Raw genomic sequence first — 22,817 nt, forward strand, 5'->3', positions numbered from 1 at the left:
GAAAAAGTCAACCAACGTTTTAATGCATTAGCAAGTGCTTAAACAGTTTTCATAAATGTATCAGTTCAAAAGGTAGTCACAAACCTGAGCCATCTTTTTTGCAGGTGCATGGTAACAGATGAAAGAAAAAAAACTGCACACATCACTGCTCTGGCTAGTATCACTGCCCTCGCTAGTATCACTGCTCTGGCTAGTATCACTGCTAGTATCACTGCTCTGGCTAGTATCACTGCTAGTATCACTACTCTGGCTAGTATCACTGCTCTGGCTAGTATCATTGCTCTGGCTAGTATCACTGCTCTGGCTAGTATCACTGCTAGTATCACTACTCTGGCTAGTATCACTGCTCTGGCTAGTATCACTGCTCTGGCTAGTATCACTGCTAGTATCACTACTCTGGCTAGTATCACTGCTCTGGCTAGTATCACTGCTAGTATCACTACTCTGGTTAGTATCACTGCTCTGGCTAGTATCACTGCTAGTATCACTGCTCTGGCTGGTATCACTGCTCTGGCTAGTATCACTGCTCTGGCTAGTATCACTGCTAGTATCACTGCTCTGGCTGGTATCACTACTCTGGCTAGTATCACTACTCTGGCTAGTATCACTACTCTGGCTAGTATCACTGCTCTGGCTAGTATCACTGCTCTGGCTAGTATCACTGCTCTGGCTAGTATCACTGCTCTGGCAAGTATCACTGCTAGTATCACTGCTCTGGCTAGTATCACTGCTCTGGCTAGTATCACTGCTAGTATCACTACTCTGGCTAGTATCACTGCTCTGGCTAGTATCACTGCTCTGGCTAGTATCACTGCTAGTATCACTGCTCTGGCTAGTATCACTGCTCTGGCTAGTATCACTGCTCTGGCTAGTATCACTGCTAGTATCACTGCTCTGGCTAGTATCACTGCTGGTATCACTGCTCTGGCTAGTATCACTGCTAGTATCACTGCTCTGGCTAGTATCACTGCTAGTATCACTGCTCTGGCTAGTATCACTGCTAGTATCACTGCTCTGGCTAGTATCACTGCTCTGGCTAGTATCACTGCTAGTATCACTGCTCTGGCTAGTATCACTGCTCTAGTTAGTATCACTGCTCTGGCTAGTATCACTGCTCTAGTTAGTATCACTGCTCTGGCTAGTATCACTGCTCTGGCTAGTATCACTGCTAGTATCACTGCTCTGGCTAGTATCAATGCTCTAGTTAGTATCACTGCTCTGGCTAGTATCACTGCTCTGGCTAGTATCACTGCTAGTATCACTGCTCTGGCTAGTATCACTTGATAGTCTCACTGCTCTGGCTAGTATCAATGCTCTAGTTAGTATCACTGCTCTGGCTATTATCACTACTCTGGCTAGTATCACTGCTCTGGCTAGTATCACTGCTCTGGCTAGTATCACTGCTCTGGCTAGTATCACTGCTCTGGCTAGTATCACTGCTAGTATCACTGCTCTGGCTAGTATCAATGCTCTAGTTAGTATCACTGCTCTGGCTAGTATCACTGCTCTGGCTAGTATCACTGCTCTGGCTAGTATCACTGCTCTAGTTAGTATCACTGCTCTAGTTAGTATCACTGCTCTAGTTAGTTTCACTGCTCTGGTTAGTATCACTGCTAGTATCACTGCTCTGGCTAGTTTCACTGCTCTGGCTAGTTTCACTGCTCTGGCTAGTATCACTGCTCTGGCTAGTATCACTGCTCTGGCTAGTATCACTGCTAGTATCACTGCTCTGGCTAGTATCAATGCTCTAGTTAGTATCACTGCTCTGGCTAGTATCACTGCTCTGGCTAGTATCACTGCTCTGGCTAGTATCACTGCTCTAGTTAGTATCACTGCTCTAGTTAGTATCACTGCTCTAGTTAGTTTCACTGCTCTGGTTAGTATCACTGCTAGTATCACTGCTCTGGCTAGTTTCACTGCTCTGGCTAGTTTCACTGCTCTGGCTAGTATCACTGCTCTGGCTAGTATCACTGCTAGTATCACTGCTCTGGCTAGTATCACTTGATAGTCTCACTGCTCTGGCTAGTATCAATGCTCTAGTTAGTATCACTGCTCTGGCTAGTATCACTGCTCTGGCTATTATCACTACTCTGGCTAGTATCACTGCTCTGGCTAGTATCACTGCTCTGGCTAGTATCACTGCTCTGGCTAGTATCACTGCTAGTATCACTGCTCTGGCTAGTATCACTGCTAGTATCACTGCTCTGGCTAGTATCAATGCTCTAGTTAGTATCACTGCTCTGGCTAGTATCACTGCTCTGGCTAGTATCACTGCTCTGGCTAGTATCACTGCTCTGGCTAGTATCACTGCTCTAGTTAGTATCACTGCTCTAGTTAGTATCACTGCTCTAGTTAGTTTCACTGCTCTGGTTAGTATCACTGCTAGTATCACTGCTCTGGCTAGTTTCACTGCTCTGGCTAGTATCACTGCTCTGGCTAGTATCACTGCTCTGGCTAGTATCACTGCTTTTTATTAAGCTCTATGTATCGACCTCAAGGCCTTAGTCAGAGCTTTTGTGAGTTTTGAAAAAATGATTAGCACCCTTATGTATACATAGCTCCACCCACATCGAATGGGGTTGGAATCGTGGGAAATAAGTACGTTTTACCAAATATAACAATGTTAATTTCATAATTATTCTAATAAAGTTGTGTACATAAAACGTATTAAACACGTCTGTAAAACCACAATGAGGACATCAACCCATCAAGCTAGTTTTTATAAATCATTGGGAACAGCGTAAGAAAAAAGTCAAAGTAATCTGAAATGGAGGCATTAATTCATGTTCACATTTACACCATAACATACATAGGCATTTCATCATTAAGACCTTTAGGAAATCATGTCTGGAGGGTCAAAATCCAAAAACATTGTATTTTACTCAGAATATTATTTATATCACCTCCCCTTGTCTGATATCTTAACTTTCTTTATGCCACAAAATCTAAAGTTAGAAATGTCATTTAATTTGGAATCGTTTCCTGTATGTGGGAGAAATATTCACACTTCATCATATTGTTGCACTGTGCGCGACCTCTGCATTTATAGCTACCATTCAGAAGAGGGCATGAAAGAGACTGGCTCGTTTTCTTTTGTGGCTGGCAGTTGGCATGGAACAATTTAATGCCTAAATTGCGACCTCTTATATATACAATAAATTGTGGATTCTTAAATTCAGCTGGCAAAGCTGGGTCCGATGATAAAACATACCAGGGTTTCTTGACAGCATCTCCCACTTTACGCGAGTTCAAAAGTGTATGGGGTGGTGAACAAAATCAAATCAACAATACAGCGTGTTCTTTAGCTTTAGTGGGTCTTTTTTTAGTAGCAGTTCATCTCATGTTTTCCCTAATGCCAAATTAAGAGCTTCATTCACACATTGTCGACAGTAGCCTCTTCTTAGAAACCTACTGCGCATCTCCGCTTCTTTTTCTAGATAATCCTCTGTGGAGTGGCATATACGGCGCAGTCTGAAAAACTGGCTTCTTGGAAGTCCTCTTTTTAATTGCTCATGGTGGAAGCTGTCCCCCTGTAATGGAGTATTTCTGTTCGTTTCTTTTCTACACACGTTTTACAGACATGTTTAATACTTTTTATGTGCACACTTTATTAGAATATTTATGAAATGCACATTGTTATATTTGATAAAACGTAATAAAGAGCAGTGATAGTAGCAAGAGCAGTGTGTGGGTTTCTTATTTTTTCTCATAAATATATCAGTAAAATCTACTGAACCTGGCTAAGTAGGCCGCTAATCTGAGTGAGCAAAGACTACAAATGAAGTGTGTATTGGGCCTAATTTGATAAATGTGAAAAAACTAAGTGTTTTCTAAGTGATAAAACATTTTAAAATGGTGATGCCCCATACTCAATGCCAATATATGAAACCCCCACCAGAACCACAGCCTAATTCATAACAAAGATGCCCTACAAATAACTTACATCACTGGCTTGCATTCCTTTTACATTAGTTGCAGGATCCTTTTTAAGGAAAAAAGGGAATTTCAACAACTCCTGTCTTTCTCCTTGCCACCTCTTCTTCGATTCTTGGACCCTTGAGTCTGTGAAACCAAAACAACTTTTGAACAATGCAGGATGGTGATTGAAGGCATTCTCTTTCAAATTCTCCCTGATGTTCATTGGTCATTCATTTCAATGTATGTGAAATATATTTTCCCTGAACATGAGAAACTATTTAAAACCCTAACATGACCTCAAAAAGTCTCAAGGTCAGACCAAATTAGTAAGGGCCTTTGATGGTCAAAATACATAGTTAGCATGTGTTACCTTGTGATTGATTAGATTTTTTTAAGTTTATTTAGTAAATATTTTCTTAAATCTATTTATTGAACTGCATTGTTGGTTAAAGGCTTGTAAGTAAGCATTTCAAGCTAAGGTCTACACCTGTTCAGCGCATCTGACAAAATACAATTTCATTTGATTTGATTCTTGGTCTCTTGAAAGGCAGTGTGATCCATCTCCAGCAGGGGGCAGGGTAGTTGGTAGTTCAGGGTCGGCAGCGCTGGATGAAGCGGGGATAGAGACACACGTCTCTGATGTGGTGTCTGTTCAGCAGCCAGGTTAGGAACCTCTCCAGGCCCAGCCCGTAGCCACCATGGGGACAGGTCCCATACTTCCTCTGGAAGACACAAATGTTGACATTATTAAGGAAACACACCATCAAAAATGTCTAACAGATTCTCTATTTATTTTCATAAAACATTTCTGGAAACACTAGGGTGTCTAACCTATGACCCCAACTGCCATACTAAAATCGCAATGAAGAACACCCCCTTGTGTATTTTTCCTGAAATCATTAATAAGATTTACAGGTCTGATTTTCTCTTCCTGGCTGAGTACATACCTGGTCAGTGTACCAGTATTAGAGGGTTGGGTAGATGTACATACCTGGTCAGTGTACCAGTAGTAAGGGGCTGGGTCAATGCCTTCCCTCTTGTATCCCTCCAGCAGTTCCTCAGCATCCCAGATCCTCATAGACCCTCCTACTATCTCTCCAACATTAGGCATCAGCACATCCACCTGGGGAGAGGAGCAGCAGGGACAATGAGGATGTCTTTCAGGGCCCATATTCAAAAAGCCTCTCAGAGAAAGAGTCCTGATCTAGAATCAGCTCCCCCCCTGTCCATATTCTTATTCATTATTATCTAACAGGACAAAACTGATCTCAGATCAGAACCCAGAGACATTTTTTAATCAGGCCCTGGGTAAGGTTCATGATGGCTTCTCTGAGGTGTGGTTTTTCAGGTCATGGTTTCCGTGATGTAAGCTCTCTGCTGGTCAGTGACTCACCGACTCAGTGAGGCGTCGGTCCTCAGGACAGCGCTGCATGTAGAAGGACTTGATCTCAGCAGGGAAGCGGCACAGCAGGATGGTCTCACCGATGGCATCAGTCATCAGCCTCTCTGGGGCCTCTGGGATGTCCTGAAACAAAAGGAGGGAGAAGGTTTTATAACACATCACAATAACAGGAGCTGGACGAAGAGAAGATCCACTGAACAATAATACATTGATGGAGTAGCTAAACACCGAGCGGACATTCCGCTTTTCTCTTTACGTCAGTTTCCTGGAAACAGATTAAGTTATGGACTCAAAAGCTGGTTCAACAGATTCTCCTTTGAAAGTAATATGTAGTCCAGGACTAGGCTCAATCTGTGTCCTGAAAACCGGTCCTAAAAATGTCAGCAAACAACCACAGGTCGACACTGTCCAAATATTATTTCTGAGGGAGATAGTGAATAGATGGAGTGATTATAATTGACAGTGGTACATGCCGACCCTAAACCATTTATCAAATGTCATTTATTCATAGTCAAATGTACCTCTCCGAACTCATAGTATGTCCCATCATCCTTTTTGATGTCATGCTCCTTCAGCCAGATGATGGCATCTGAGTAGTTAATCCTCTTGAAGGGCCTCTTGGGGGGCTTGAAGTCCTGGAGAAGATGGAAAGGAAAAGGACAGGCCACATTAGTACTGTGCTATTCTCATGTTTAGCCTTTCACCACCACACAAGGATTCTAAAAAAGGTCAAGGAAACTTGAATCTTAAAAAGGAAACATTCTTTCAAGATAAACCCTTTAAGAATACATCCGTCTCAGGGAACAAGACTACGAGAGAGAAGGGGAGAGGGAGTCAAACAGAGATAACTAATAGCGGCCAATGAGACGTCAGACGTACAGGGTTGACTTGGTAGAGTAGAGAAGCAGCAGGAGACTTCAGGACTCTGTCCACCACATCACACACCAGATCCTCCAGCCTGCTCAGTAGGTCCTCATAGGTCATGAAGGGGCACTCTGCCTCTATGTGAGTGTACCTACACAAGGGATGAGAAGCAGAGGCAGAGTGCCCTATAGTATGTAGTTATACTATGTTAAACACTAGAAAGTGTCTGTTGAAGAATAGGTTGTCAGTGAAACTAACCTGTATAAATAAAACAAATAGAGGGTTTCCTAAGGTCATGTTTTGCTATCAGAATGACTCCAATTTGAAACAGCAAAATAAAACAATTCCAGCACTCACTCAGACAGGTGCCTGCGGGTGCGGGACTGCTCTGCGCGGTAGGACTGAGCGATACAGAAGGTGTCTCCCAGAGCAGGGATGCAGGTCTCCAGGTAGAGCTGAGAGGACTGGGTCAGGAACGCCTCCTCCCCAAAGTAGTTCAGGTTGAACAGGGTGGAACCTCCCTCCACCTGGGTCTGCACCAGAGTGGGTGGGGTGATCTTTGGGGGAACAAATACAAAATCAGAGATTTAGACATACACGCACAAGGCTGAAAATATACAATTCAAGATTCATGGCTTCCCACTAACCACATTGCCATCCATTTTGTGAATCAAGTCACATTAAACGATAAATCACAACAGCAGTGATGGAAACAGGCCGTTTCAGTACAATTTTATAAATCCGACAGATAATAGGCACCTGCAATTTACCACATACCAGATAAATTACACATTAAACCAGAATCATGGCCTCCAACCAAATAACATTTTAATGTTGAATACTTTAGTCCAGGACATTTTTTTCCCCTTGAAGAGAAAAAAAATCTCAATTTCAGTTGTGATTTAGTGTTTCTCTTGGTCCTGTGCAGTTTTAAATCAATCAAATATGTGTAAACACCACATTTTTTCAAGTTCAACTTATTTTAGAAGAAATTGTGAATTACGCAAAGGTGAGAATATATTTGACTGCATCTGTATATTACTATTCTATGTTCTATTTATTTAGGTGGTTTTAAGCTTCAAAGAGCTCAAACAGAGGACGTTTGTACAGTGTACCCACTCTTACCTCATAGTATCCACGGTTGAAGAAGTGATCCCTGAAACACTGTGTGACAGTGGAGCGGATCCGGAGTATCTTGGACACGTTCTCCCCACGGATCATCATGTGTCTGTTGTTGAGCTGAACGTCAACATCAGACTCCATGTTCAGCAGGTTGTCAGCTCCTCCAGCTGGCGCCAGACCCACCAGCTCCCAGAAGTCACAGTGCAGCTCATGACCACCAGGGGCCTGGAGAAGGAGGAAGAGAGGAGAGAGGACATCCTAGTCAGTCATAGCTCTAACAAGAAAATAACAAACCATTTAATACATGAATTAGATTCAGAGTTAAAAAGGGACAGTTTTCCCAGAACCAGATTGGGCCTAGTCCTGGGCCAAAAAAAATAAAACAAGGTTTGAAGGAAAATATTACAGTTTAATGTGGGTAATTAAAGTAAGTAAGTGAAAAATCTGTACCTGCTTTCCCTCAGGTACTTGCTTCACTGTCCCATACAGAGCCACTGTGCTTTCAGTGGACAGCACCAGGGCATTATAACACTGACACTATAATGGTGACAAAAACAAAACGAATTTAACAAATGAGAAAAAAATAAAAGAAAGCATATTATTCCATTTTGTAATAAAAGAAAGAAATGAACACATTTATTTAAGAGATTTTTGTATTTTTTTTTTTACCAATTTATCGTTGAGAACACACTGCAGGAAACCAGTTCCATCTCTCAGCACGATGAACAGCAGGTTCTTTCCTAGCAAGAGAATGACAATATGTTCTCAATCAACTTACCTGGTAAAATAATGGTCAAATACAAAATAAAGAGAATAATAAAACACACTATGAGCCATGAAGCCCCTCTCATCCAGCTGCCAACAAAGCACTCCAAATAAGTCTGTAGTGCTGGATTCTCTAGCTGGAGGACCAGTGGTTTTATTCCCCCCATGTTGGTTTTTGGGGGAATTTTCATTGTTGGACATAAAACAGTACAAAACACCAGGAAATCAGCTTCAAGTGATTGTGTAAATCTGTTCAAGTATTCGCACGCATAATAAATAACGTGATTGTTTACAAATGGAAGAAAGGTTTGAACTATTTAGTCAAATATTATATCGGTTTGAGATTGTTGCGTTCAATTTGCAGTCTCCAAATTATTTGTAATAATGTTCCGGCCCCTGACCAGAAATAAATGGTCCCGCGGCTGAATCTAGTTGATGATCCCTGCTGTAGTAAATAGGAAACTCAGAGGGTGTTGTGTTGACTGTATCCTGAGCATATACTGTTAGTTAACAACCTGTATGTTATAATCTAGTTACAGTGTTGTGGCATGCTGACAACTGCTGGGTTAGACACACATTAACTAACAATCCTCACCTTGTTTTCTCATTCGGTGCACCCAGCCAAACACCTTCACTCTCTCCCCCCGGAGAGGCTCCAGCTGATAGATTTTCACCTGTTGGGAAAGGGTTGATTACATTTCTAGAATTCAACACAATGGAAGATAAAGATGTGATTCTTATTTCCAAACGTGACTTTTTATTTGTATTTGTTTTAATCCTTTTTAAACAATACAAAACATACAAAGATGAATTTCACAGGATGCTGACAAAAGAGAATATAGTGGATCTGACCGTTTTGGGCTCTGGAAGGCTTGAGTCATTCTCAATGGTGATTTTCTTAGCATCTTCCAGGTTCTTCTCTCGTCTCTCAGAATCCTCTGCCTTTAAATCAACGTTGAAAATAACTTATAAATAGTAGCTCACATGGGATACTGCTGCCTGTGAATATTTTACTGATAGCCACAACAGTTTATGGCCAAATATGAGACTGTGTGAATAATTATAATAGTGGCATCCCAAAAGGAACCCTATTCCCTACAAAGTGCACTACTTTTGACCAGAAGTATAGGAAATAGGGTTCCTATATAGGGAATAGGGTTCCATTTGGAATGAACCTGCCTCAGACTATTTCCCCACACTGCCGCCTCTCCCACATACCTCCTTTTTGTCTTTGGAGTCGCTCTTCATCTGCTCTCTAGCAAATACCTTCATCACATTTTTCATCTGCGTCTTGGAGATCACTGCCCAACGCTAGAGAAATAGGGGAAACTAAATCAGAACGTGAAACCAAATGAAAGTGAAACCAAACGACTTCGTTTTCAATGCTTCTAACTATGTACCTCTCCGTCCTTCTGAGAGTCCACATAGATGGTGGGGAATGGCTCCTTTCCAGCAAATGTCAAAGCCTTTGAAATCAAATAGTTGTTATAGCAATTCACTTAATTTTGATTGATTCAAAGATGCGTAGACATATCAGTTCTGTTGGATGGAGTCATAATTAAACACAAATAGGTGTACACAACACTGATTCATCTTACCCTCAATGAGGTCTTGAAAGGCTTCTGCTCTGTTCCATCACCATCCTGGTCATTTCCTTCTTTGTCAGACACATACAGCCCACCTGGAAGAAGTGGAAACAACTCAACACTTGATTCTGAATGTGTTATTTCAACTAACTAAACCTAGTTTGACATGGTCATTCATGATGAAAACTCCTGTATTCAACACCCCACTATGCAGCCTATTTCACCCACCCAAAGGTTGGAGATCTGATGAAGCATGACAGTGATTATGCTAGCTAGGCAAGATGCTAACTAGGCAAGATGCTCGTTGGCTAGATAACAGGAGCGTGACAGACATGTTACCACATGCTTGGGTACAGGGACGACAGAAATGGAGGAAAAAAAGCTCAAACGAAAGTAGAGCTCACACCGATGCGTAGTAAGCTTAACTTGTTTTAACTAACTAGACAGTCAAGATAAGCTTGAGCTATGCAATGATTTTTAAAATTTTTTAAGTCATGACATTGGTGCTATGAAAGCTAGCTAGCAACACCGGTCTGATGCAACACATCGCATGAGTTCATCATTGTTACAATGGTTGTAAATTACCTAGCCATGTTATCTACTTACCCACTGAGAGTCCGCCTGTGGTTTTCGTTACCTCCTCTGCCATACCCACGTAGAAATTGTATAAAATGTGTATATTTTAACGGATTACTAGCTAGCTAATAATAATACGAATATGAACCTGCTCTCGTTGGTGTTTGTGCGCATGCGTATGGTGCATACAATTTCCGCATAGATCGTGAACGGTGATTGGTTACAGTGTGCAGTAAATTGAACGTGGATTCGTACCCAGTCCCTGCCATTCATTGTCGTTCCGCCCTGAAATGATGAAAGGACCAATACGGTGTGGTTTATGGCTCGAGAGATGTGGCTAGATATGATTCATGCTTATTTCATTGTTAATTCAACCCATTGCATCATGTAAAGAGCTCGCAAATTAAGCATTTCACTGTACTGTTTTACACCTAGGGCACCCTGTGCATGTGACAACTACAAAAGAAAAGACAAAAACGTTGCTTCCATTTTTTTTATCAATACATTTTTGTTAATAATGCTTGAAATATTATAGAACCAATCTTCCAATGGAAAAATGCCTCTGTGGCTGTGAATAATAAATTCATCTCATAATTCATCCGGACTGGATGAATACAACAGCTATGGATCACTTTGAGAAGTTCACATTTTTAGTATGGGTCTCGTTAATTTCCAAGTCTTCAGTCATGTGATCAGTGGGATGCGGTTCAACTTTACCCCTGTGCAGTTTCTCATACAACTGTATCACAAAAAAGAAGAGTAGATACATCAGATCAAGTATGTATTTCATATAAGAGTCTTGTAAACCACCAGAAATAAACTCAGAATTTCAGTCAAATATATTTCCCCTTATTGAGCCAAATGTTATCATTAATAAAACATATCAAGCTGCATACATTAAGAATAAGTACTTACAGTGACCCAAATGGGTAAATGTAGTATTCCATACACTACAACAAGGCAAAAGAAGAATGTTTCGATGTAGATGGTGTTTTCAAAGAGCATGGAGTATGTCAGGGGCATTTCATCTTTATACTGAAATGTTGAAAAAGTCAACCAACGTTTTAATGCATTAGCAAGTGCTTAAACAGTTTTCATAAATGTATCAGTTCAAAAGGTAGTCACAAACCTGAGCCATCTTTTTTGCAGGTGCATGGTAACAGATGAAAGAAAAAAAACTGCACACATCACTGCTCTGGCTAGTATCACTGCTCTGGCTAGTATCACTGCTCTGGCTAGTATCACTGCTAGTATCACTGCTCTGGCTAGTATCACTGCTAGTATCACTACTCTGGCTAGTATCACTGCTCTGGCTAGTATCATTGCTCTGGCTAGTATCACTGCTCTGGCTAGTATCACTGCTAGTATCACTACTCTGGCTAGTATCACTGCTCTGGCTAGTATCACTGCTCTGGCTAGTATCACTGCTAGTATCACTACTCTGGCTAGTATCACTGCTCTGGCTAGTATCACTGCTAGTATCACTACTCTGGTTAGTATCACTGCTCTGGCTAGTATCACTGCTAGTATCACTGCTCTGGCTGGTATCACTGCTCTGGCTAGTATCACTGCTCTGGCTAGTATCACTGCTAGTATCACTGCTCTGGCTGGTATCACTACTCTGGCTAGTATCACTACTCTGGCTAGTATCACTGCTCTGGCTAGTATCACTGCTCTGGCTAGTATCACTGCTCTGGCAAGTATCACTGCTAGTATCACTGCTCTGGCTAGTATCACTGCTCTGGCTAGTATCACTGCTCTGGCTAGTATCACTGCTAGTATCACTACTCTGGCTAGTATCACTGCTCTGGCTAGTATCACTGCTCTGGCTAGTATCACTGCTAGTATCACTGCTCTGGCTAGTATCACTGCTCTGGCTAGTATCACTGCTAGTATCACTGCTCTGGCTAGTATCACTGCTAGTATCACTGCTCTGGCTAGTATCACTGCTCTGGCTAGTATCACTGCTAGTATCACTGCTCTGGCTAGTATCACTGCTCTAGTTAGTATCACTGCTCTGGCTAGTATCACTGCTCTAGTTAGTATCACTGCTCTGGCTAGTATCACTGCTCTGGCTAGTATCACTGCTAGTATCACTGCTCTGGCTAGTATCAATGCTCTAGTTAGTATCACTGCTCTGGCTAGTATCACTGCTCTGGCTAGTATCACTGCTAGTATCACTGCTCTGGCTAGTATCACTTGATAGTCTCACTGCTCTGGCTAGTATCAATGCTCTAGTTAGTATCACTGCTCTGGCTAGTATCACTGCTCTGGCTATGATCACTACTCTGGCTAGTATCACTGCTCTGGCTAGTATCACTGCTCTGGCTAGTATCACTGCTCTGGCTAGTATCACTGCTAGTATCACTGCTCTGGCTAGTATCAATGCTCTAGTTAGTATCACTGCTCTGGCTAGTATCACTGCTCTGGCTAGTATCACTGCTCTGGCTAGTATCACTGCTCTGGCTAGTATCACTGCTCTAGTTAGTATCACTGCTCTAGTTAGTATCACTGCTCTAGTTAGTTTCACTGCTCTGGTTAGTATCACTGCTAGTATCACTGCTCTGGCTAGTTTCACTGCTCTGGCTAGTTTCACTGCTCTGGCTAGTATCACTGCTCTGGCTAGTATCACTGCTCTGGCTAGTATCACTGCTCTGGCTAGTATCACTGCTTTTTATTAAGCTCTATGTATCGACCTCAAGGCCTTAGTCAGAGCTTTTGTGAGTTTTGAAAAAATGATTAGCACCCTTATGTATACATAGCTCCACCCACATCGAATGGGGTTGGAATCGTGGGAAATAAGTACGTTTTACCAAATATAACAATGTTAATTTCATAATTATTCTAATAAAGTTGTGTACATAAAACGTATTAAACACGTCTGTAAAACCACAATGAGGACATCAACCCATCAAGCTAGTTTTTATAAATCATTGGGAACAGCGTAAGAAAAACGTCAAAGTAATCTGAAATGGAGGCATTAATTCATGTTCACATTTACACCATAACATACATAGGCATTTCATCATTAAGACCTTTAGGAAATCATGTCTGGAGGGTCAAAATCCAAAAACATTGTATTTTACTCAGAATATTATTTATATCACCTCCCCTTGTCTGATATCTTAACTTTCTTTATGCCACAAAATCTAAAGTTAGAAATGTCATTTAATTTGGAATCGTTTCCTGTATGTGGGAGAAATATTCACACTTCATCATATTGTTGCACTGTGCGCGACCTCTGCATTTATAGCTACCATTCAGAAGAGGGCATGAAAGAGACTGGCTCGTTTTCTTTTGTGGCTGGCAGTTGGCATGGAACAATTTAATGCCTAAATTGCGACCTCTTATATATACAATAAATTGTGGATTCTTAAATTCAGCTGGCAAAGCTGGGTCCGATGATAAAACATACCAGGGTTTCTTGACAGCATCTCCCACTTTACGCGAGTTCAAAAGTGTATGGGGTGGTGAACAAAATCAAATCAACAATACAGCGTGTTCTTTAGCTTTAGTGGGTCTTTTTTTAGTAGCAGTTCATCTCATGTTTTCCCTAATGCCAAATTAAGAGCTTCATTCACACATTGTCGACAGTAGCCTCTTCTTAGAAACCTACTGCGCATCTCCGCTTCTTTTTCTAGATAATCCTCTGTGGAGTGGCATATACGGCGCAGTCTGAAAAACTGGCTTCTTGGAAGTCCTCTTTTTAATTGCTCATGGTGGAAGCTGTCCCCCTGTAATGGAGTATTTCTGTTCGTTTCTTTTCTACACACGTTTTACAGACATGTTTAATACTTTTTATGTGCACACTTTATTAGAATATTTATGAAATGCACATTGTTATATTTGATAAAACGTAATAAAGAGCAGTGATAGTAGCAAGAGCAGTGTGTGGGTTTCTTATTTTTTCTCATAAATATATCAGTAAAATCTACTGAACCTGGCTAAGTAGGCCGCTAATCTGAGTGAGCAAAGACTACAAATGAAGTGTGTATTGGGCCTAATTTGATAAATGTGAAAAAACTAAGTGTTTTCTAAGTGATAAAACATTTTAAAATGGTGATGCCCCATACTCAATGCCAATATATGAAACCCCCACCAGAACCACAGCCTAATTCATAACAAAGATGCCCTACAAATAACTTACATCACTGGCTTGCATTCCTTTTACATTAGTTGCAGGATCCTTTTTAAGGAAAAAAGGGAATTTCAACAACTCCTGTCTTTCTCCTTGCCACCTCTTCTTCGATTCTTGGACCCTTGAGTCTGTGAAACCAAAACAACTTTTGAACAATGCAGGATGGTGATTGAAGGCATTCTCTTTCAAATTCTCCCTGATGTTCATTGGTCATTCATTTCAATGTATGTGAAATATATTTTCCCTGAACATGAGAAACTATTTAAAACCCTAACATGACCTCAAAAAGTCTCAAGGTCAGACCAAATTAGTAAGGGCCTTTGATGGTCAAAATACATAGTTAGCATGTGTTACCTTGTGATTGATTAGATTTTTTTAAGTTTATTTAGTAAATATTTTCTTAAATCTATTTATTGAACTGCATTGTTGGTTAAAGGCTTGTAAGTAAGCATTTCAAGCTAAGGTCTACACCTGTTCAGCGCATCTGACAAAATACAATTTCATTTGATTTGATTCTTGGTCTCTTGAAAGGCAGTGTGATCCATCTCCAGCAGGGGGCAGGGTAGTTGGTAGTTCAGGGTCGGCAGCGCTGGATGAAGCGGGGATAGAGACACACGTCTCTGATGTGGTGTCTGTTCAGCAGCCAGGTTAGGAACCTCTCCAGGCCCAGCCCGTAGCCACCATGGGGACAGGTCCCATACTTCCTCTGGAAGACACAAATGTTGACATTATTAAGGAAACACACCATCAAAAATGTCTAACAGATTCTCTATTTATTTTCATAAAACATTTCTGGAAACACTAGGGTGTCTAACCTATGACCCCAACTGCCATACTAAAATCGCAATGAAGAACACCCCCTTGTGTATTTTTCCTGAAATCATTAATAAGATTTACAGGTCTGATTTTCTCTTCCTGGCTGAGTACATACCTGGTCAGTGTACCAGTATTAGAGGGTTGGGTAGATGTACATACCTGGTCAGTGTACCAATAGTAAGGGGCTGGGTCAATGCCTTCCCTCTTGTATCCCTCCAGCAGTTCCTCAGCATCCCAGATCCTCATAGACCCTCCTACTATCTCTCCAACATTAGGCATCAGCACATCCACCTGGGGAGAGGAGCAGCAGGGACAATGAGGATGTCTTTCAGGGCCCATATTCAAAAAGCCTCTCAGAGAAAGAGTCCTGATCTAGAATCAGCTCCCCCCCTGTCCATATTCTTATTCATTATTATCTAACAGGACAAAACTGATCTCAGATCAGAACCCAGAGACATTTTTTAATCAGGCCCTGGGTAAGGTTCATGATGGCTTCTCTGAGGTGTGGTTTTTCAGGTCATGGTTTCCGTGATGTAAGCTCTCTGCTGGTCAGTGACTCACCGACTCAGTGAGGCGTCGGTCCTCAGGACAGCGCTGCATGTAGAAGGACTTGATCTCAGCAGGGAAGCGGCACAGCAGGATGGTCTCACCGATGGCATCAGTCATCAGCCTCTCTGGGGCCTCTGGGATGTCCTGAAACAAAAGGAGGGAGAAGGTTTTATAACACATCACAATAACAGGAGCTGGACGAAGAGAAGATCCACTGAACAATAATACATTGATGGAGTAGCTAAACACCGAGCGGACATTCCGCTTTTCTCTTTACGTCAGTTTCCTGGAAACAGATTAAGTTATGGACTCAAAAGCTGGTTCAACAGATTCTCCTTTGAAAGTAATATGTAGTCCAGGACTAGGCTCAATCTGTGTCCTGAAAACCGGTCCTAAAAATGTCAGCAAACAACCACAGGTCGACACTGTCCAAATATTATTTCTGAGGGAGATAGTGAATAGATGGAGTGATTATAATTGACAGTGGTACATGCCGACCCTAAACCATTTATCAAATGTCATTTATTCATAGTCAAATGTACCTCTCCGAACTCATAGTATGTCCCATCATCCTTTTTGATGTCATGCTCCTTCAGCCAGATGATGGCATCTGAGTAGTTAATCCTCTTGAAGGGCCTCTTGGGGGGCTTGAAGTCCTGGAGAAGATGGAAAGGAAAAGGACAGGCCACATTAGTACTGTGCTATTCTCATGTTTAGCCTTTCACCACCACACAAGGATTCTAAAAAAGGTCAAGGAAACTTGAATCTTAAAAAGGAAACATTCTTTCAAGATAAACCCTTTAAGAATACATCCGTCTCAGGGAACAAGACTACGAGAGAGAAGGGGAGAGGGAGTCAAACAGAGATAACTAATAGCGGCCAATGAGACGTCAGACGTACAGGGTTGACTTGGTAGAGTAGAGAAGCAGCAGGAGACTTCAGGACTCTGTCCACCACATCACACACCAGATCCTCCAGCCTGCTCAGTAGGTCCTCATAGGTCATGAAGGGGCACTCTGCCTCTATGTGAGTGTACCTACACAAGGGATGAGAAGCAGAGGCAGAGTGCCCTATAGTATGTAGTTATACTATGTTAAACACTAGAAAGTGTCTGTTGAAGAATAGGTTGTCAGTGAAACTAACCTGTATAAATAAAACAAATAGAGGGTTTCCTAAGGTCATGTTTTGCTATCAGAATGACTCCAATTTGAAACAGCAAAATAAAACAATTCCAGCACTCACTCAGACAGGTGCCTGCGGGTGCGGGACTGCTCTGCGCGGTAGGACTGAGCGATACAGAAGGTGTCTCCCAGAGCAGGGATGCAGGTCTCCAGGTAGAGCTGAGAGGACTGGGTCAGGAACGCCTCCTCCCCAAAGTAGTTCAGGTTGAACAGGGTGGAACCTCCCTCCACCTGGGTCTGCACCAGAGTGGGTGGGGTGATCTTTGGGGGAACAAATACAAAATCAGAGATTTAGACATACACGCACAAGGCTGAAAATATACAATTCAAGATTCATGGCTTCCCACTAACCACATTGCCATCCATTTTGTGAATCAAGTCACATTAAACGATAAATCACAACAGCAGTGATGGAAACAGGCCGTTTCAGTACAATTTTATAAATCCGACAGATAATAGGCACCTGCAATTTACCACATACCAGATAAATTACACATTAAACCAGAATCATGGCCTCCAACCAAATAACATTTTAATGTTGAATACTTTAGTCCAGGACATTTTTTTCCCCTTGAAGAGAAAAAAAATCTCAATTTCAGTTGTGATTTAGTGTTTCTCTTGGTCCTGTGCAGTTTTAAATCAATCAAATATGTGTAAACACCACATTTTTTCAAGTTCAACTTATTTTAGAAGAAATTGTGAATTACGCAAAGGTGAGAATATATTTGACTGCATCTGTATATTACTATTCTATGTTCTATTTATTTAGGTGGTTTTAAGCTTCAAAGAGCTCAAACAGAGGACGTTTGTACAGTGTACCCACTCTTACCTCATAGTATCCACGGTTGAAGAAGTGATCCCTGAAACACTGTGTGACAGTGGAGCGGATCCGGAGTATCTTGGACACGTTCTCCCCACGGATCATCATGTGTCTGTTGTTGAGCTGAACGTCAACATCAGACTCCATGTTCAGCAGGTTGTCAGCTCCTCCAGCTGGCGCCAGACCCACCAGCTCCCAGAAGTCACAGTGCAGCTCATGACCACCAGGGGCCTGGAGAAGGAGGAAGAGAGGAGAGAGGACATCCTAGTCAGTCATAGCTCTAACAAGAAAATAACAAACCATTTAATACATGAATTAGATTCAGAGTTAAAAAGGGACAGTTTTCCCAGAACCAGATTGGGCCTAGTCCTGGGCCAAAAAAAATAAAACAAGGTTTGAAGGAAAATATTACAGTTTAATGTGGGTAATTAAAGTAAGTAAGTGAAAAATCTGTACCTGCTTTCCCTCAGGTACTTGCTTCACTGTCCCATACAGAGCCACTGTGCTTTCAGTGGACAGCACCAGGGCATTATAACACTGACACTATAATGGTGACAAAAACAAAACGAATTTAACAAATGAGAAAAAAATAAAAGAAAGCATATTATTCCATTTTGTAATAAAAGAAAGAAATGAACACATTTATTTAAGAGATTTTTGTATTTTTTTTTTTACCAATTTATCGTTGAGAACACACTGCAGGAAACCAGTTCCATCTCTCAGCACGATGAACAGCAGGTTCTTTCCTAGCAAGAGAATGACAATATGTTCTCAATCAACTTACCTGGTAAAATAATGGTCAAATACAAAATAAAGAGAATAATAAAACACACTATGAGCCATGAAGCCCCTCTCATCCAGCTGCCAACAAAGCACTCCAAATAAGTCTGTAGTGCTGGATTCTCTAGCTGGAGGACCAGTGGTTTTATTCCCCCCATGTTGGTTTTTGGGGGAATTTTCATTGTTGGACATAAAACAGTACAAAACACCAGGAAATCAGCTTCAAGTGATTGTGTAAATCTGTTCAAGTATTCGCACGCATAATAAATAACGTGATTGTTTACAAATGGAAGAAAGGTTTGAACTATTTAGTCAAATATTATATCGGTTTGAGATTGTTGCGTTCAATTTGCAGTCTCCAAATTATTTGTAATAATGTTCCGGCCCCTGACCAGAAATAAATGGTCCCGCGGCTGAATCTAGTTGATGATCCCTGCTGTAGTAAATAGGAAACTCAGAGGGTGTTGTGTTGACTGTATCCTGAGCATATACTGTTAGTTAACAACCTGTATGTTATAATCTAGTTACAGTGTTGTGGCATGCTGACAACTGCTGGGTTAGACACACATTAACTAACAATCCTCACCTTGTTTTCTCATTCGGTGCACCCAGCCAAACACCTTCACTCTCTCCCCCCGGAGAGGCTCCAGCTGATAGATTTTCACCTGTTGGGAAAGGGTTGATTACATTTCTAGAATTCAACACAATGGAAGATAAAGATGTGATTCTTATTTCCAAACGTGACTTTTTATTTGTATTTGTTTTAATCCTTTTTAAACAATACAAAACATACAAAGATGAATTTCACAGGATGCTGACAAAAGAGAATATAGTGGATCTGACCGTTTTGGGCTCTGGAAGGCTTGAGTCATTCTCAATGGTGATTTTCTTAGCATCTTCCAGGTTCTTCTCTCGTCTCTCAGAATCCTCTGCCTTTAAATCAACGTTGAAAATAACTTATAAATAGTAGCTCACATGGGATACTGCTGCCTGTGAATATTTTACTGATAGCCACAACAGTTTATGGCCAAATATGAGACTGTGTGAATAATTATAAAAGTGGCATCCCAAAAGGAACCCTATTCCCTACAAAGTGCACTACTTTTGACCAGAAGTATAGGAAATAGGGTTCCTATATAGGGAATAGGGTTCCATTTGGAATGAACATGCCTCAGACTATTTCCCCACACTGCCGCCTCTCCCACATACCTCCTTTTTGTCTTTGGAGTCGCTCTTCATCTGCTCTCTAGCAAATACCTTCATCACATTTTTCATCTGCGTCTTGGAGATCACTGCCCAACGCTAGAGAAATAGGGGAAACTAAATCAGAACGTGAAACCAAATGAAAGTGAAACCAAACGACTTCGTTTTCAATGCTTCTAACTATGTACCTCTCCGTCCTTCTGAGAGTCCACATAGATGGTGGGGAATGGCTCCTTTCCAGCAAATGTCAAAGCCTTTGAAATCAAATAGTTGTTATAGCAATTCACTTAATTTTGATTGATTCAAAGATGCGTAGACATATCAGTTCTGTTGGATGGAGTCATAATTAAACACAAATAGGTGTACACAACACTGATTCATCTTACCCTCAATGAGGTCTTGAAAGGCTTCTGCTCTGTTCCATCACCATCCTGGTCATTTCCTTCTTTGTCAGACACATACAGCCCACCTGGAAGAAGTGGAAACAACTCAACACTTGATTCTGAATGTGTTATTTCAACTAACTAAACCTAGTTTGACATGGTCATTCATGATGAAAACTCCTGTATTCAACACCCCACTATGCAGCCTATTTCACCCACCCAAAGGTTGGAGATCTGATGAAGCATGACAGTGATTATGCTAGCTAGGCAAGATGCTCGTTGGCTAGATAACAGGAGCGTGACAGACATGTTACCACATGCTTGGGTACAGGGACGACAGAAATGGAGGAAAAAAAGCTCAAACGAAAGTAGAGCTCACACCGATGCGTAGTAAGCTTAACTTGTTTTAACTAACTAGACAGTCAAGATAAGCTTGAGCTATGCAATGATTTTTAAAATTTTTTAAGTCATGACATTGGTGCTATGAAAGCTAGCTAGCAACACCGGTCTGATGCAACACATCGCATGAGTTCATCATTGTTACAATGGTTGTAAATTACCTAGCCATGTTATCTACTTACCCACTGAGAGTCCGCCTGTGGTTTTCGTTACCTCCTCTGCCATACCCACGTAGAAATTGTATAAAATGTGTATATTTTAACGGATTACTAGCTAGCTAATAATAATACGAATATGAACCTGCTCTCGTTGGTGTTTGTGCGCATGCGTATGGTGCATACAATTTCCGCATAGATCGTGAACGGTGATTGGTTACAGTGTGCAGTAAATTGAACGTGGATTCGTACCCAGTCCCTGCCATTCATTGTCGTTCCGCCCTGAAATGATGAAAGGACCAATACGGTGTGGTTTATGGCTCGAGAGATGTGGCTAGATATGATTCATGCTTATTTCATTGTTAATTCAACCCATTGCATCATGTAAAGAGCTCGCAAATTAAGCATTTCACTGTACTGTTTTACACCTAGGGCACCCTGTGCATGTGACAACTACAAAAGAAAAGACAAAAACGTTGCTTCCATTTTTTTTATCAATACATTTTTGTTAATAATGCTTGAAATATTATAGAACCAATCTTCCAATGGAAAAATGCCTCTGTGGCTGTGAATAATAAATTCATCTCATAATTCATCCGGACTGGATGAATACAACAGCTATGGATCACTTTGAGAAGTTCACATTTTTAGTATGGGTCTCGTTAATTTCCAAGTCTTCAGTCATGTGATCAGTGGGATGCGGTTCAACTTTACCCCTGTGCAGTTTCTCATACAACTGTATCACAAAAAAGAAGAGTAGATACATCAGATCAAGTATGTATTTCATATAAGAGTCTTGTAAAGCACCAGAAATAAACTCAGAATTTCAGTCAAATATATTTCCCCTTATTGAGCCAAATGTTATCATTAATAAAACATATCAAGCTGCATACATTAAGAATAAGTACTTACAGTGACCCAAATGGGTAAATGTAGTATTCCATACACTACAACAAGGCAAAAGAAGAATGTTTCGATGTAGATGGTGTTTTCAAAGAGCATGGAGTATGTCAGGGGCATTTCATCTTTATACTGAAATGTTGAAAAAGTCAACCAACGTTTTAATGCATTAGCAAGTGCTTAAACAGTTTTCATAAATGTATCAGTTCAAAAGGTAGTCACAAACCTGAGCCATCTTTTTTGCAGGTGCATGGTAACAGATGAAAGAAAAAAAACTGCACACATCACTGCTCTGGCTAGTATCACTGCTAGTATCACTGCTCTGGCTAGTATCACTGCTAGTATCACTACTCTGGCTAGTATCACTGCTCTGGCTAGTATCATTGCTCTGGCTAGTATCACTGCTCTGGCTAGTATCACTGCTAGTATCACTACTCTGGCTAGTATCACTGCTCTGGCTAGTATCACTGCTCTGGCTAGTATCACTGCTCTGGCTAGTATCACTGCTCTGGCTAGTATCACTGCTAGTATCACTACTCTGGCTAGTATCACTGCTCTGGCTAGTATCACTGCTAGTATCACTACTCTGGCTAGTATCACTGCTCTGGCTAGTATCACTGTTAGTATCACTACTCTGGTTAGTATCACTGCTCTGGCTAGTATCACTGCTCTGGCTAGTATCACTGCTCTGGCTAGTATCACTGCTCTGGCTAGTATCACTGCTAGTATCACTGCTCTGGCTAGTATCAATGCTCTAGTTAGTATCACTGCTCTGGCTAGTATCACTGCTCTGGCTAGTATCACTGCTAGTATCACTGCTCTGGCTAGTATCACTGCTAGTATCACTGCTCTGGCTAGTATCAATGCTCTAGTTAGTATCACTGCTCTGGCTAGTATCACTGCTCTGGCTAGTATCACTGCTCTGGCTAGTATCACTGCTCTGGCTAGTATCACTGCTCTAGTTAGTATCACTGCTCTAGTTAGTATCACTGCTCTAGTTAGTTTCACTGCTCTGGTTAGTATCACTGCTAGTATCACTGCTCTGGCTAGTTTCACTGCTCTGGCTAGTTTCACTGCTCTGGCTAGTATCACTGCTCTGGCTAGTATCACTGCTCTGGCTAGTATCACTGCTCTGGCTAGTATCACTGCTCTGGCTAGTATCACTGCTCTGGCTAGTATCACTGCTTTTTATTAAGCTCTATGTATCGACCTCAAGGCCTTAGTCAGAGCTTTTGTGAGTTTTGAAAAAATGATTAGCAC

At 41.3% G+C, this 22,817-nt stretch overlaps 2 protein-coding genes across 4 annotated transcripts; both read right to left on the bottom strand.

The window, feature by feature from the left end:
* Positions 1-3,583: 3,583 nt before the first annotated feature.
* On the bottom strand, positions 3,584-10,467 carry LOC145850137 (asparagine--tRNA ligase, cytoplasmic-like). 2 transcript variants are annotated; one of them, XM_082956930.1, is made up of 15 exons: positions 10,264-10,467; positions 9,670-9,752; positions 9,472-9,537; positions 9,290-9,382; positions 8,924-9,013; positions 8,667-8,745; positions 7,976-8,046; positions 7,757-7,843; positions 7,310-7,531; positions 6,542-6,741; positions 6,200-6,335; positions 5,842-5,955; positions 5,312-5,443; positions 4,866-5,041; positions 3,584-4,640 (listed from the first exon to the last, which is right to left on the bottom strand). In XM_082956930.1, the coding sequence occupies exons 1-15, from the start codon at positions 10,304-10,306 to the stop codon at positions 4,583-4,585; spliced, it is 1,650 nt and encodes a 549-aa protein (XP_082813056.1). In that variant the 5' UTR covers positions 10,307-10,467; the 3' UTR covers positions 3,584-4,582. The 2 variants fall into 2 exon arrangements, with proteins under 2 accessions (XP_082813056.1, XP_082813046.1); XM_082956920.1 differs by having other exon boundaries at positions 4,910-5,041; positions 10,264-10,466.
* Positions 10,468-13,139: 2,672 nt separating this feature from the next.
* Positions 13,140-20,900, bottom strand: LOC100195197 (syncoilin, intermediate filament protein). 2 transcript variants are annotated; one of them, XR_014381815.1, is made up of 16 exons: positions 20,685-20,900; positions 20,107-20,189; positions 19,909-19,974; positions 19,727-19,819; positions 19,361-19,450; positions 19,104-19,182; positions 18,413-18,483; positions 18,194-18,280; positions 17,747-17,968; positions 16,979-17,178; positions 16,637-16,772; positions 16,279-16,392; positions 15,749-15,880; positions 15,347-15,478; positions 14,381-15,077; positions 13,140-13,967 (listed from the first exon to the last, which is right to left on the bottom strand). XR_014381815.1 is itself a non-coding variant. In NM_001140226.1 (15 exons), the coding sequence occupies exons 1-15, from the start codon at positions 20,725-20,727 to the stop codon at positions 14,946-14,948; spliced, it is 1,680 nt and encodes a 559-aa protein (NP_001133698.1). In that variant the 5' UTR covers positions 20,728-20,805; the 3' UTR covers positions 14,026-14,945. The 2 variants fall into 2 exon arrangements, 1 of the variants encoding a protein (NP_001133698.1); NM_001140226.1 differs by lacking the exon at positions 13,140-13,967 and having other exon boundaries at positions 14,026-15,077; positions 20,685-20,805.
* Between the last annotated feature and the right edge of the window lie 1,917 nt (positions 20,901-22,817).

Source organism: Salmo salar, chromosome 01 (assembly GCF_965601325.2).
Source record: "Salmo salar chromosome 01, fSalSal1, whole genome shotgun sequence".
NCBI classification, from domain to species: domain Eukaryota; kingdom Metazoa; phylum Chordata; class Actinopteri; order Salmoniformes; family Salmonidae; genus Salmo; species Salmo salar.